General features: G+C 24.1%; 6 protein-coding genes across 6 annotated transcripts; 2 read left to right on the forward strand and 4 right to left on the reverse strand.

The window, feature by feature from the left end:
• Positions 1–98: 98 nt before the first annotated feature.
• PCHAS_0828500 (conserved Plasmodium protein, unknown function) lies at positions 99–3,148 on the reverse strand (the record flags this gene model as incomplete). Its single annotated transcript, XM_016797935.1, has 5 exons — positions 99–1,733; positions 1,871–2,191; positions 2,416–2,547; positions 2,683–2,778; positions 2,912–3,148. The coding sequence occupies 5 exons, from the start codon at positions 3,146–3,148 to the stop codon at positions 99–101; spliced, it is 2,421 nt and encodes an 806-aa protein (XP_016653837.1).
• Positions 3,149–3,565: 417 nt separating this feature from the next.
• Positions 3,566–4,834, reverse strand: PCHAS_0828600 (dynein light chain, putative; the record flags this gene model as incomplete). The annotated part of the gene is made up of 5 exons (XM_016797936.1): positions 3,566–3,636; positions 3,955–4,032; positions 4,238–4,361; positions 4,524–4,565; positions 4,811–4,834. The coding sequence occupies 5 exons, from the start codon at positions 4,832–4,834 to the stop codon at positions 3,566–3,568; spliced, it is 339 nt and encodes a 112-aa protein (XP_016653838.1).
• A 2,204-nt stretch (positions 4,835–7,038) lies between these two features.
• PCHAS_0828700 (RNA-binding protein, putative) lies at positions 7,039–8,813 on the forward strand (the record flags this gene model as incomplete). The annotated part of the gene is made up of 2 exons (XM_016797937.1): positions 7,039–7,081; positions 7,336–8,813. 2 exons carry the CDS (start codon positions 7,039–7,041, stop codon positions 8,811–8,813), a joined length of 1,521 nt encoding a protein of 506 aa, XP_016653839.1.
• An 876-nt stretch (positions 8,814–9,689) lies between these two features.
• On the reverse strand, positions 9,690–10,616 carry PCHAS_0828800 (serine/threonine protein phosphatase 4, putative; the record flags this gene model as incomplete). Its single annotated transcript, XM_016797938.1, has 1 exon — positions 9,690–10,616. The coding sequence occupies one exon, from the start codon at positions 10,614–10,616 to the stop codon at positions 9,690–9,692; it is 927 nt and encodes a 308-aa protein (XP_016653840.1).
• A 1,529-nt stretch (positions 10,617–12,145) lies between these two features.
• PCHAS_0828900 (cytochrome c oxidase subunit 5B, putative) lies at positions 12,146–13,062 on the forward strand (the record flags this gene model as incomplete). The annotated part of the gene is made up of 2 exons (XM_736614.1): positions 12,146–12,499; positions 12,607–13,062. The coding sequence occupies 2 exons, from the start codon at positions 12,146–12,148 to the stop codon at positions 13,060–13,062; spliced, it is 810 nt and encodes a 269-aa protein (XP_741707.1).
• A 713-nt stretch (positions 13,063–13,775) lies between these two features.
• Positions 13,776–14,843, reverse strand: PCHAS_0829000 (phosphatidylserine decarboxylase, putative; the record flags this gene model as incomplete). Its single annotated transcript, XM_738054.1, has 1 exon — positions 13,776–14,843. One exon carries the CDS (start codon positions 14,841–14,843, stop codon positions 13,776–13,778), a length of 1,068 nt encoding a protein of 355 aa, XP_743147.1.
• Between the last annotated feature and the right edge of the window lie 1,001 nt (positions 14,844–15,844).

A 15,844-nucleotide genomic window follows, 5' to 3' on the forward strand; every position in this document is an offset into this window, starting at 1 on the left:
TCAAACGACAAACCTGAAAATTTTTTATTCGTCATGTTTGCTCATGTGTAATGTTCATCATTTTCTAATTTTTTGCTTTTATGGGCTCCTTGGTGTGGTTACTTTTTTTTGGTGTTGCCACCTGGCCCATTCCCTACTTTTTCAAATTTTTTTTGAATGGAATTAATTTGTTTTTCTATAACAACTTTGCTATTTAAATAATTTACACTTGGTTTATTTTGTATACCTATTTGGCTTGTTCCTTTTTGGTTATTTGTTTTTATTTTTTGGGGTGGTGGTGCACTAATTTTTAAAGTTTTAGATTTAGCTACATTTTGAGTAGGCAAATTATTTCCTTTTTTTGTAAGGGGTGTCTGAGTCTTTGTTTTTTTCAAAATGGAAATAGTATTGCTTTTTTCATAATTATTATTGGTGTTAATTTGTTTTGTGGTTTTTATTTGGGCTTCTTTTGAATTTGCTTTATTTTTTTTAGGACTATATGTAGGATTCTTAGCTTTGGGGCTTTGATCAATTTTATATTTATTTTTTTTTTTTAATGAAATTCCTGTATATATATCTCTATTATTTTTATTCTCTATTTCAATTTTTACATTTTTCAAATTATTATTAACTGTCTTATAAAAATCAGAGCATAACATTCTTTGCTCAGCTGGCTCACCAATTTTTTCGTCAGCTAGCTTACTAATTTTTTGTTTAGCTAGCTCACTATTTTTTTGTTCAGAATTATTGTGAATATTTTTTTTTTTGATAAAATGGTAGCAATTGTCTTCGTTACACTCGTCTAGTAACAAAGGTAAATAATTAAAGTGTTTATTTTTGGAAAAACCTTTTTTATTTTTGTTAGCTATGCCGTGCTTATTCGTTTCATTTCCATCAGTGTCAACATCCGATTTACTTCCCTCAAGTTTAGTCCAAAATGTGCAAATATAATTCCATGTATGTTTTTTCAATGTATTATGAACAAATTTAAGGATATTTAAAAATGTTAAACGCATAGGAAATAATATTTTACTATACATATTTAAATAATTAGATTTTATATTATTATTTGAAATATATTTTTTGGAACTGTTACATTCATCAAAATTTTGTTGACATTCTTTTTGGCTTAATATTTTTAAATTATTTAAAATATATAAAATTAGTTGTATAATTATTGAAACATCTTGATAGATCATTAAATTGAAATATTTATTTTGTAATTTATATATTATGTCTATTATATTTTTTGCTTCTTCATGTAAATAATTTTTTATTAAAAATATGTTAGGATATATATTTTCATTATCTATTTTGAAACTTAAATCAGTAAGGTTATATAGATCTACATATTCGTTATATAAATTATAATTATATATATCATTTTTCATATATGCACATTCATCTTTTTCTTTATAATTAATTTTTTCAATGACTTTTTCATTAGTTATAGATTGTGTCTTTTTTTTTCCCTTTTCAATTTTTTCAGTTTTTTTTATAAAATTAAATAAATTTTTGTTTATATATAAAAAATGATAAGTTAGAAATGAAGTATTAACATTAAATTTCATATTTGAAGGATAAGGAAATAAAATTTTGTCTTCATCAAATGTGTCTGTTTGTTCTGCCCCTCTTTGTATCATATCATTAAGATATTCTTTATATACTTTATATTTATCACTTTCTTTTTCTCTTTTGTTTTTCTTTCCTTTCGTTTTAGGATCCGAGACGAATCGCTCGCACTCCTGGATGATCTGCAAACAGCGAAATGTGTGGGCATGAGAAAATGTTATAAAATTTACATTTGAAAAGGTGTATAAACAATAGGAAAAACCAAAACAACGGAATTAAAATTGTGAAATGAAGACGGTGTAGTAACATAAATGCACACCTTTTTGATCCACATGTTCAATGCAAGGAGAACAAATAAATGCATGTTCTCTTGAAATGTAGAACCACTTTCTTCAAATTCTTTCGTTATAGTATACAAAAAATAAGGAATATTGTTAATAATATTTTTAGCCTTATTTAAATATTTATTTATAATTAATATATCCTTTAAATTATTTGATTCTTTAAAAAAATGATTTTCTTTTAATATTCTTTGCATATTTTTATAATCATCTTTAAAAATGTCATTTTTTTTATTTTGTCGATTTTTTGCTGACGACTTTAATTTTTCGAGAAATCGCTTTCTTTGATAATTAGCATTCTACATTAAATTTAAATTGAGGTAAATTATATTTCATATGTCATGACATAGCATTTAGGAAGTTAAAATTTATGATTTTCATTTTAATAGGACCATCCATTTGTTCATATACTGAGTTCAATTTAATTGGATAGTCTACCTTTCTACTTAATCTTTTTTATAGAGTAAATAAAAAATATATGAACATGCATGTATATAGACAATATTGTTCAGAATGTTCATACCAAATAATTATCATTCTTTGTTATAGTGGAATATTTTTTGAAAAATAAATTTCGATAATATCTGAGTTTGTACAAAGCTAATGTATTATAAGGATAACTAATTTTTAAGTTTGTATCAAATTCTAAAACATCCTAAAAAAGTTAAATAAATAATAAATAATAAAACATTGAAATAGGTAGAAAATATACGGAGACCCAAAATTTGGATGTGTGTATAACTATATTATACAAAGATTGATTTTTTTTCCGAATTGTTTTTATTTTAACCTGATCTTCTTGGTTGCTATCATTAAAATTTATGTTTGTTTTAGTGAGCTTTACTGCTTTTTTAAGAGTATTCTTTATCTCATGTATCTCCTTATTCTTTATAAAAGGCAATACATAAAAAATACATTATGAGGAATATTTTTTTTTTACTATTTTGTATTAAAAAAAATAGCTAGCTACTTTATATATTTTTTTTTATGAACAATCTTAGCTGTATTTTTTTTTTTACTTTTTTATTTAGCCTTTCTTCATTTTTCTTGAATTCAAGAAAGCTGTTATGAACAGAATTGTAGACATTTTGTTTATAGACATTTATAACTTTATGTATTAACGTATTATATTCATCTATTATTTTTACAAAAATGTCTAATATGTGTTTTACATATTTGTCTATAATTTTATATTTATTTATAAAACATATTAAACTATAATCAATTATTTTTAAATTTTCATAAAGCTCATCCATTTTTATAATAATTTGCCATAAATATGTTTTCCTACACATGCATATATATATTAAATTGACAAGAGATAAAAATTAAAAAATATATATATGTAGGCATATACACATTTTTAACACTCCCAAAACTTTTATATTTTATGTACCGTTAATATTTTTAATTATTTTTATTTTCTTTTTTTCACAGTATAAATTGCGTATTTATTTATTTTTTTGTTTAACGAAGTCCTTTTGCTTAATAAAAATTCAAAGCTCATATATGCGTGTAGACAGAAATTTTTTAAATAAAAAAAGAAAATACACAATGTCATATTTAACATAATATATACTTATATATGCATATGTTTCAGTGCGCATATAAAAAATCTCATAAAGAGAAAATATATGATTACAATAAAATATGATATTTTGAAAACAAAAAATTCACGTTCTTATGGCATATATGCAAAGAATGCAATCTAAGGTTTCATTCCCCATTTGAACACTGCACATACCTGTAGAATAAAATAATATAAGAGAAATTATTATATTAGCATGTCCAAAATAGTGTGTATTTTTATGCTTATTGTTGTCGAGATAATGTATATATAAAGAGTACGAAAGAAAAATATAAACATGAGTTGGCTTATATTCATGGCTTTTTAAAGCTAACAAAACAAACATTGTGAAATAAAAATCACATTACGAAAAAATATATATATTATTATTTTATTTTTTAGCCATTTATTGTCAAGAAACTCTTTATTTTAATGCATATATATTATATCATTTTTCGATTTTTTTATTATGCTCTTATGTTTTGCATTCATAACCATCTGAATTTTCGTCCCAAAGGCAAATGTTTGAAGCTGTTAGGGGAGACCCGTTTTTCTCCATCAATGTGCAAGTGGCTAAATTAAAAAATGAATAAAATAAGCTTATGTTAAATACGAATTGAATTTTTGAAACTTATTACATTATTATGCACTTTTTATTTAATCTGCCGTTGCATACTTTTTTTATGAACGTGCATGTTATTATATAATTTTAGCTTTTTATTATGACATGTTCATAAAAAAAAATAATAAAAAAAAATAATAAAAAAAAAATAATTACCAACATATTTAAATGGCTTGTTCAATTTCGATAACTCTTTTAAAGTAGTGTCTAAAATTTGCGAGACCCAAATGTTTGTTTTTTCTTCATTATAATACATTTTCTCAAGAAATTGAGATATGGTCTTTAAAAATAAAAAATTTAGGTAGCAATAAAAGTGCTTTATAAGAATTGTATTTTGTGGCGATATATTTTTTGTGCATGCACACGAATGAGTGGATAGAGTATTTCACGAAAATAAAAAATAAAAATAGTAGCAAGCTATTTTTTTGTTAAGCATAATTACTTCTTTTCCTATCTCCTCCATCAGTTCAATATCAAATTCATCCTACACAAATGTATAACGACATTTAATATATTCTCAATTGAGAAAATTGCAATGAAAACGATTTAATACGTAAGTCTCATAAGCAAGCAAATAATTCCTTAACAGTACATACATATTTATTCATTTTTTGTTCATGGGTGATATAAGGATACGCTTTTATTGTACGCAATAAAAAGGACGAGCATACAAATAATATAGTACATAACCATTTACAAAATATTAAAATATATGTTATTGTAAATTACCTTAAATTTATCTATTTCATTCATTCTTTCATAAATACTTTATTTTAATCCAAAAAATAGTTAAAAAAAAAGCGTCTAATTTGAATTTTTTTCAAAAAAAAACCTTTTATATATATTTATAAAAAAAATAAAAACTAAGCTATTAAAATGTTTTGTTATTATTGGATATATAAGTATGGTGATAAACTATTTATATATCCTCTATATTTTTCGAACTTTTTTTATTATATAATATTAATAATCATTACGAAAAATAAAGTAATAAAAGTAACAATCACCTAAATTATATAGACCATACTATGTCTTTATATTATTTTTTTTATATACACATTCTTTAAACCGAAAGAATTTATATGTACATATATAAGAATAAAAAAAAAGAAATAATTTTTTAAATATTTAATTTTCCGTACATATTAAAAAAGTAGTGATTAAAATATAATTTTTGAATAGGAATACATGGGAATTATTAAAACGAGTTATTTCTTTCGATATATTCATACATTATGTATATAGAAGAGAGTCTATAGACACTTTTTATTGCGTTTTTATAAAAAAAATAAAAGAAAATATATAACATTATAATTGGTATTATTTGTTTTGAATTTTATTTCCTATATATTATTTTGGTGGGGAAAATAATGAAAAAATGTTTGGTAACATATTTACACACACCTGCACACATATCTACAAATAGGAAATGAAAATGTGGATTTTAGTTATTAAGTAAACTAAAAGAAAAAAGGGGTTTACTATCAAATTTAATATTGTTCAATATTTGAATTATTGTCTGTTACTAATTTTAAGTTGGAATTAAAATGAATTATATAATGCATACACAATTTTACTAATTACTAAATATGTATATATCCCTATTTTTTTTAAATACAGTTTTAGCTAGATTTGTGCAAATGTACATAAAAAAAATTGCTAACTTATGATATGGACAAATAAAAAATTATTAAGTACACACACACAAAATAATAATAGCATATAATACTACAAAATAATAAATAAGTAATAACAAAATGTTTAAAATAGTGAATAAAAACATTTGATAAAGATAATCCAAAATTTATAAACATGTTAAAATTATTTTCATCCTAATTTTAATTTATTCCTTGTGTATTTATTAAATTTTGTTAAAATTGCAAGTTGGCACTTTCAAAAAGTAAAATTATGTAACACACCTATAATGCCAAAATAATTTCATAAGTTATTCATAAATTTCATAATTTTCATAATTTCATAATGATACATGAGTCAATATATTTTCCACCCTTATTTTTTTAAATAATTAATTTTAATCATATGCAATTTCCAAATATCTTAATTGCAAAGACAATTATTTTTTGTATACGTCAAATATTTTTCCATCCATTTGGCACACACAATATATGCATATGTAAAATATATATATGGTTATATCGTGATTTTTAGATTTTTTTTATTTTAAACAATGAAAATAGTATAATACACAAAAATATCGTTTCAATATTATTTTATTAATTAACAAAAAAAAAAAGTATTAACCTTTGCATGTGTATGTACATATGTATATATATGTAGAATAATTATATATGAATACACTGTTTAATTGTGCTTTTTCATTTTCCTTTTATTTCTGTTTTATTTTTCTTGTACGGATTAATATATACAACTTTTATATGTTTAATCTTTGGATGTATATTATATGTACAATATGGTATTCTCTTTTCTTTATATACACTAAGCATTTTTCTCTTTATTCATTTATTAGTTAATAATATTTTATATTATAATAAACGGATAATTATATTTTTATTAATATTTATCAAATATATATTAAACAGAAAAGGTGTGATAAAGCAAAATATCATTTCATTCATTTGGTGTCATACTTAATCATACGAGATTAGTGTAAGTGTATTTTTGTTACGTATTTTTTAACTTACTTTTTAACCCATGTTTTTTATGTATTTTTTATGTATTTTTGTTTATAAATAAGTATGCATATAATATATGAACGTATGCATGCATTTAAAAGTTAAACACATATACATTTCCAAATTAAAAATATTTTGGAAGCAAAGAAAAGCCAATTAATGACAATTTTTAATCACATTCAAAGCAATTCGAAATAGCCAAATAATTGTATATACCATTGTAATACCATTGTAAATACTATTGTGATATATCATTGTAATATACCATTGTAATATACATATTTTTATTTCTCATCAATAAAAATGTTTACAATCAGATGGGTAGATCTTTTATCTAGCGAGTCAAGTAAGAAAATAAGAAAATAATATGAACATAATGTGTGGGCATAAACCAGGCATAGTTCATGCATATTGCATATATTGTGTTAAAATAGGTTCCCATTTTTTGGCTGTTTCAAGTTGGCCAATTTATGGGGGCATATGAGCTGCTCGTGCGTGTGCATGTCAGGTTTCATAGTCGCAAGCATTTTGCCATATCACCATTTTTGTTTTACATTTCTGCTTCATCCCCATCATTTTGATCCTCCTTTTGATTCGCAGACTTTTTACAATCATCTACAAAGAATGATAACATTAATGAAAATTTGAAAAATAAAAAACTGCCCTACGAAAAGGAACCAGATTTAAACAACAGTTTTTTGAATTCATACAATGCGGACCTAGATAATAGTAACGTTGGTATAAATTTGAAATTAAAAAATTTAAAAATTTCAGATAATCCTGAAAAGGGAGAGAATGAAGGTACAGAAAAAAAAACTTTAATTAGTAATACAAAAAATGAAGTTACTGGAGGAGCAGATCAAACCCAAAAAAACATTTGCAACGATGGCAGTGTTGGAAATGTAAACAAAATTAACAACAATGAAAAAAGCACAACCTTCGAAACGAATAAAAATGGAATCAACCAAAATTTAACAACCAATTTGGAGTCCGAAGTAAAAAATGGCATACCTAATAATGCCGAACAAAATAATATGAACAACATTGAGAATAATAACACAAATAAAGATGATGGAACAATTGGAAAAAACATAAATGATAAGAATACAAAACATACTTCAAAAGAATTAAATAATAATGAAAATGTTGATAAAAATAGTGTAAAGGGAGAAGGACATTCTTTAACTAAATTAAGAAGGAATTCAATTGGAGGTTCAATCCAATCGGGACCCTCTTGTTCTGCATCTCGTGCAACATCTAATTCATCAATGAAACGAAATTCATATAATATTCAAAAAAATAAAAAAAATAATAATAATAAAAAAGACATAAAAAATTCTTATTTTTCAAAATATATAGTTGAAAAAAAAAAAAATACTGAAAAGAATGACGAACAAATTAATAAAAATAATCCAAATTTAAAAGACAAGACAAATGTTAATGAATCATCAGTAAATGAAAATAAAAAATTTAGTAACCTTTTAACTATGCCTGCAAATAATTTAATAGGAACATTATCTAAAGGGAAAAAACGAAAAGAAAGAAATATAGATGATCAAACAAGTATGTCAAAAATGAATTGTACAATATCTCATGATGTAGAAATTGATGAAAATAATATTCCCCTTAATCCAACTAAAAAAATGAAAAACAAAATAAAAAATAAAACAAATAATGAAGTTAATTTTGGAAATGAAAATGCTACTCCAACTATTTACAACAGAATGAATTATTTAACAGATCAACATCAAACAAAAATAAATAAAGAAAATATAGATTTAGAAAAATTTAATAATTTTAATAATAATTTTATTAATTATTTAGGAGATATAAGAAATAATCCAATTGACTCTATGCATAGTGTAAATAATAATAGAGTCAATAGTAGACTAAAAGAAATAGCTGTTGGTAAATCAACGAAAGAATATAAAAATTATGTTAAGCTTGTTAAATATGAAGATAGAATGGATGATGATCCAGCAACTCCTAATGCATATGAAAATATAACAAATGCAAAATTTCAAGCTAAATATAATTTATGGCGAAAAAAATTACATAAATTTGATACAACAAATTAATTTCCTTCTGTTTTTTTTTTGTATTTCTAATTTAGTGGCTTCCATATATTTCATATGGCCTCTTTCTGTTCGAGCACATATTTTTTGTTTATTATGAAATATTAAAATAAATTTCAGAAGAAGAAATAAAAAATGTAATTGCGAAATAAATTTTCTTTGAAGTAAAATATTCTTAGAAAATTTTCGCTATATATAATACACACATATATATAATATATATGCTTTGTGTGCATTCTTTTTTTTTTTTTTACTTAAATTTTTATTTATTAATTTTGAGTATCATTCTATTAAATTCGCTCTATAATTGGTGTATTAAATGGATAGCTAACCGAAAAAGGGAATATTTCCATTTTAAACAATTTTTTACGTTTTAAAAGTATTTTCTTTAGTTTTTTAATTTTTTGCACTTTTGCACTTTCATATTTTTTTTACTTATTTCATCGCACTTACTTATTTCTTTTTTGTGTGTACAATGCTCAATATTGCGCAATTTTATCAAAACACACCCTCCTTTTTTAAATTATGAAAATAGACAATCGCATGAACAGCTTTTTGCCACTCCCAGCGCGTTGGGAAGCGGTGGAAAATGTAAGACCCATTTTATAAGAAATTATTAATAAAGTGGCAAAATAAGGTTCGTTATATTATTCAAAAAGTGGTTTCAAATAGGTACGATACGCATGCACGTACAGCTTATGTAATGCAAAAAAAAAAAATTGTTCATAAAAATTATGGTTAGTAAAGGTAAATAGGAAGATATAAAATATGAACAGTTCATAATAATATGGTAATTATCACTAATGGAGATAATATTTTCTGAACAGTTCATAATAATATGGTAATTATCACTAATGAAGATAGCATTTTCTGAACAGTTCATGAGAAATATATCGGTGGCTGTTTTTTTAAGAAAGTTGGGGAAGTATCCTCAACGGATGATGGGCCAAAACATTTAAAAGTGAAATTTGAATTTTCATCGATTTGCATAATACTAGCAATATTTCCACAACGATAACAATAATTAGGAGCAGACCAAATAGTAACAAGTTTTTTATCAAACCACCATTTATATCCTTCCATTATTAATTGGTGAGCTCTAGCTATAAGTTCGATATTATTAATATAACAAAATTTCTGAACAATGTCAGAACCAAATAAATGTCCTGCACCTCTTGGACTTTTTTCCCATCCATTAATATCCGATGGATCAGACCACATTATATCACATAAAGCTCCATATCTAGGAATTTCTTGTATTCTTTGTATTTTTTTTAAATCATCTATTTTTGTAAAAGAAGGTGATAAGCCACCATGTATACAAAAATAATATTCATTAATAATTGCACTTATAGGTAAATAATCAAAAACTTCTGTACAATATTTCCATACATTTACTGATCCATATTTTTTTATGCATTCGTCATAAAAACCATATACTTCAGTTATCTGTCTACTTTCATGGTTACCTCGAATTAATGTAATTTGATTGGGATATCTTAATTTTAAAGCCAATAATAATAAAAAGGTTTCTATACTATATTTTCCTCTATCTACATAATCACCTAAAAATATATAATTCATTTCAGGTAACTCATTACCAATATTAAATAATTCTTTTAAGTCAAAAAATTGTCCATGTATGTCACCACAAATTATTACTGGTAATGATACATATCTTATATTTTCCTGATTAATTAATAATAATTTTGCTTCATTGCATAAGGATTTTACTTCACTTTCTGCAAGCAGTTGACATTTTTTTAAAATATCGATTTGTTTATCCAAATTTTTTGTATTCATCATTTTATCAATTTTGTAGAAAATTTTACTATCAGTTTTTTGTTTACACTATCAAATAATAAAATTAACAATATGTGCATCCATATATTTCAAATATATATTTTTTTAATTATTTCAGACGTTGCAAGTGTGCATATATATGTCTGAAGAGGATAATAGAGCATGAACACACACAAGTTTGTTGTGAATTATTTTAAAATATATGAACAGTTAATAATTTTTACAAAAACAAAAAAAAAATTAAACAAATAAATTAAAAAAAATTATACTTATAAATAATAATTTACAACTAGTCTATTGAGGATAACATTCGTATTATACATAAGATTTAATGATGTAAGGTAGACAAAAAAATTTGTATTTTTGTTTTTATATAAATTGTTAAGAAAATTTTAATTAAAATTTTAAGTACTATATGTTGTAAAAGAAAACGGAAAAAATTGTAATACAGTCAATGGATATAAACACTTTTAAGTCATATGCAATGTTAGTCTTTCTTTTATTTAATTAGTAGATCAATGGGTTGGATAAAACAAAAAAAGAAACAAAAAAATTTGGAAAAAAAAAAAACTATAAAGCACAGAATGGATATACAAATAGTCTGAATTGATATTCTTTTCTCACAAAAAATATATCTTCAATTTTTTTTTTTTTTATTTATTATTTTGCTGGTAAAACTATTTTATATGAACTATCAATGGATTTAAAAAAAAAAAAAAATAGGAAGCTCATTCCAATTATTCCATTTATAAAAATTATATACACAATACACATAAAAAAAAATCATAGTAAAATATATACATAAAATGTATTATGTGATAAAGCAGTATAGTTTATTTTTCATATATAATACTATTAATATTGTGCATTTAAAAAAATATATATTAGTTCATCTTTTTTATATATAAAATAAAAATACAATTTTTCTTTTTTAAAATATATGTATATTGGGTCACGTCACTTTATTTAATTTCGCCATATTTTTTTACTGCAATTACATACAATTAATTTTTACCTTAATAGTACATAATTTTTATTTTTGTGTTAGTTGAAAAAAAATAACGTGTATGTATGACGATTAAACTAGTGTAATGCTATTCATATATTTCCATTTTTTTAATTGATAAAAAATATTATTATAATTTTTTTCCCTTTGTAAGTTATGAAAAACATAGTATTGGAAATTTAATTCGCCAATTGTATTTTTGTAGGTATACTTATACAAGCCCGTTTGTTACACAACTTTTATTTTTACGCATGCATATAAAAATATGTTCATACAAAATGAATGTTAATTTTTTCTAACTATTTAATATAATGCTTATTTGGTATATATATAAATATTTACCTTTTTAAAGCAAAGATCGAGACAGTATGTTTTGAATTATTCATAATATATAAGCATACATGTACATGTACATATACATATACATACGTATGACAGTTTATCAAAAAATAGTACAGCTATAGTATACTTATTTATTGACAAAGCATTTTTTTCATATGTATGGAATAAAGTAAGATAAGGCAATATGACTTTAAGTAAAATAATAAGAAGTGTATCGCTTAACCAGTTTGGAAACATAAATAAAAGAAATATATTTAATATATATAACAAAACAAATTTAGTTGGAAAAAATGAAATAATTAATTACACACAAAAAAGAACATACTTACATTTCACCCGAACATTGCCAGAGGATTATGAATTACCGTTAGATACCTTTCCTGAAAACATTAATGAAATATTAACAAGTGATAAAAAAAACCATGATTTTATTCAAAGTTATTGGTATTGGAAAATAAGAAGTGAAAGCAATTTATTAAATTATGAAAAGCTTATTAAAAAGTCGTATAAGCAGCTAGCTATTGACCTTGGGATGCAGGTGCGTTTTTATCTGCTCATCGAAATGTTTGCAATTATGCATTATTCATTATTCATTATTTATTATTTATTTATGTTGTCTCATCATTTTTTTTCACTTTTTTGCAGATAGCTAACCCTGACAACGAGCATATGCTAGCCTTACTCGAATTTTACGAGTATTTAAAATCATCGCCATTTGTTGGGCCTTTTGGAACAATAGAAAATCCAGTGATAGTACCGAGTGTACATACAGAGAGAGTAGTTTGTTGTACAGGAGGTACAGGTGAAAATGAACATGTACCACTATTTTTTAGATGTAGAGAAGGGTTCTTGTATCGTTGTGGTGAATGTGATCAGATTTTTATGCATGTTAGAGTTTTATATTCACTAGAAGATGGTAACGACCCATTTCCAAACGACCCAGATGTAGACGACACTTTTGATTTAAATTTAATAGAAGAAAATATGAAAATATATAATGATGATCAATATGTACGATGGCCAGTAGGAAATGTTACTTACAGGCAAATGTTTCTTGAAGGGAAATGGGGAAACGAAAAACCTAAAAACGTCGCTGCATAATTTCGAAAATTGCAAAAAGACCAGGTGACATTCCGCACCAAATGAAAAACCCACATCCACGATTTTTTCGTCCTTTCACTCCTCCATTTTTTACTTTTTCATTTTTTTACTCTTTCATTTTTTTACTCTTTCATTTTTTTACTTTTTCATTTTCCACCTCTAACTTCGCAATGCGAACAAACACAATTTGAATAAGAGTATTTAAAATATTTAAAAAAAAATGCAAGAAAGACCTATGGGCATCTACTGCATTTGTGAAGAAGCGACACTTATGTTGCCTCTCATTTTGTTATAAAAATGTGATCAAATTTAGATAAATATATTTAAAGTTTTAAAATGTTTATATAAAAAAAGGGTATGTACATAGAAACAAAGTATATATGCAAATATAGTAAATATTTGAATTTTTTTGCTAATTATATATTTAATGCAATTTGAAAAAAATGACTACAAGGGTGGTAGTAGTGCAATATTGCCAATTAACAAATTTTTTTTTCAGCCGTTTCAGCCTTTTTCAGCTTTTTCAGCCGTTTCAGCCTTTTCAGCTTGTTTAATACCAAAAATAGAATCATTGAATTAATGGAAAATAGTCTTGCGTAAATAGGTGCAGCGAATGCCATAGGACAAACAATTATCACCGCTGCTGTTCTCTATTCGCAATTTTTCGACCTGGTTTATGGTCTGAATCCACATATGCAGGATTTCCCCTATTTTCAACTTTTAATTTTAATTACTTTATTTTTAGGTGGTACTGGTATATTAACACCCCCAATTCTTTGACCTACTGAAACAGTTTGGTTTTCTTTAATATTCCATACAAAATCTTTTTTATTTTCAAATATAATTATGATAGATGAACCTAATTTAAATTCACCAACCTCATCACCTATTTCTACTTTTTTGTGATTTTCATAAAACTTAGTATCAATATCACCTCCTATATATGACAATTGTGCTCTTAAATTATTGGTAAGTAATTCATCATCATTTACGATTTTTATATTACCAACATTATATGCACTAATAGCTGCATAGTACACTTTGCCTCCTTTCCATTCCCCACCTAATATAACTCGTTCATTGATATTAAATATGTTGTTTATAAATTTAAACATTCCTTTAAATAATGGAAAGACTTCACCAGATATATGTCTTCTCATATTATAAGTAAAATCAAATGGGGCATGAAAATGATGATATTTTTTAGGGCTTAAATAAAAAATAGCATAATAAAATTTTGTTGTATCATCATTATATTTTTTTTGTAAATTAACACCTAAAAATGTTTCAACATTAAAATTTATACCTTTTATATTATTTAAATTTTGATTTTTATTTAATTCGCCAAAATTTACAATTTCACTATCACAAGGACTAATTATTGAATATTCACTAACGTCTTCAATTGGTCGAGTCTCTTCTCTAATATATCTTGAAAATAATTCGCTTATAGATTTATATGACTCTATAGGATATTTTATTTCATTTTTATTTATACTCATATATTTTATTAATAAATTATAAATAAATAATCGGTAACCATGTGGAATTTCTATATCTAATAGTCTTCCAGTTATTCTGCTTCTTGTTCTACCAAATAATAAGCGAGCTAAATATAACTTACTGCTTTGATGTACCGTTATATCATTATTATATACTGATAAAACTTCATGGTATTTATATTGAAACATTAATATCATAGACAATAATGTTATACTTGTTATCATATATTTACTTCTGAAAACTTTTGAAATTTTTCCTTTATTTTGATTGTCCTTCATTTTGTCAAATCACTATTTTTACAAATATGTATTGCACTATTCCTGTAAATTTTACAATATCTATGCAATTTGAGTATGACCAAGTTTGAAAACGAACATATCCGATTTGTCTTTATACTGCATCTTCTTCAAGAGTACAAAATGGTGACCAAATATGATGATATATGTTTTTCAAAAAGGGCTTAAAAATAAAAAAAAATAAACAACAGTACTGTTTAACTTTTACGAACCATCTCGAACTTTTGTGGGGTCACTTCCCTGAATGCAATTCGGTTGTACTGCTCAGGGAGGGGGGGTGAGAAAAATTTGTTTGCCCACAAAATAAAACACGTTGTGAATATTTTGAAAATGGAACGAAAACAGTAAAGTACAACCCAAAAATAATTTCGCTATATAATGAAAATGCAAACTATAAAATTATTTTAATAAAAAATACATAAATATAGTTTTATTTATAAAACTGAAACTAAATAATCTGTATATAAGTGTAATCTATTAAACAAAATATAATCGCTATAAACAATAAATTAAATCATATTAGAAAGAGTACGTAAAAAAATAAAATATATGAACGAATCTGGTTGAGAAAAAAAAATATGCCATAACAAGCCAACTACAAAGGCATAAATTTCATAGTTATATTTTCAAATAAATAAGAAAAAATACAAAAAAGGTTGAAAATAAAACTTTATAATATTATATACTAAATTAAGAATAAAGTATAAAAGATTATAATTTTGTGTATGAAACAAATAAGTATTAATTGCATGGAAATATTTGTATTATATATAGGTCGAGATAGACTTTTTGCTCTCAAATTAAATTTCACTTTTTATAAAAACCTTTGAAAATGCAAACAAACAAAAAGAAGTACATGGATTTGTTTCAAATTCGTCGATTGCAAAATTCGATTGACAAATGAAGGATAGTGGGGGAAATAAAAATGAAAAAAACAAAAAAAAGGCAATAAAAAAAAACAAAATATATCATGATATACATAC

This window comes from Plasmodium chabaudi, assembly GCF_900002335.3.
Source record: "Plasmodium chabaudi chabaudi strain AS genome assembly, chromosome: 8".
In the NCBI taxonomy this organism is placed as follows: domain Eukaryota; phylum Apicomplexa; class Aconoidasida; order Haemosporida; family Plasmodiidae; genus Plasmodium; species Plasmodium chabaudi.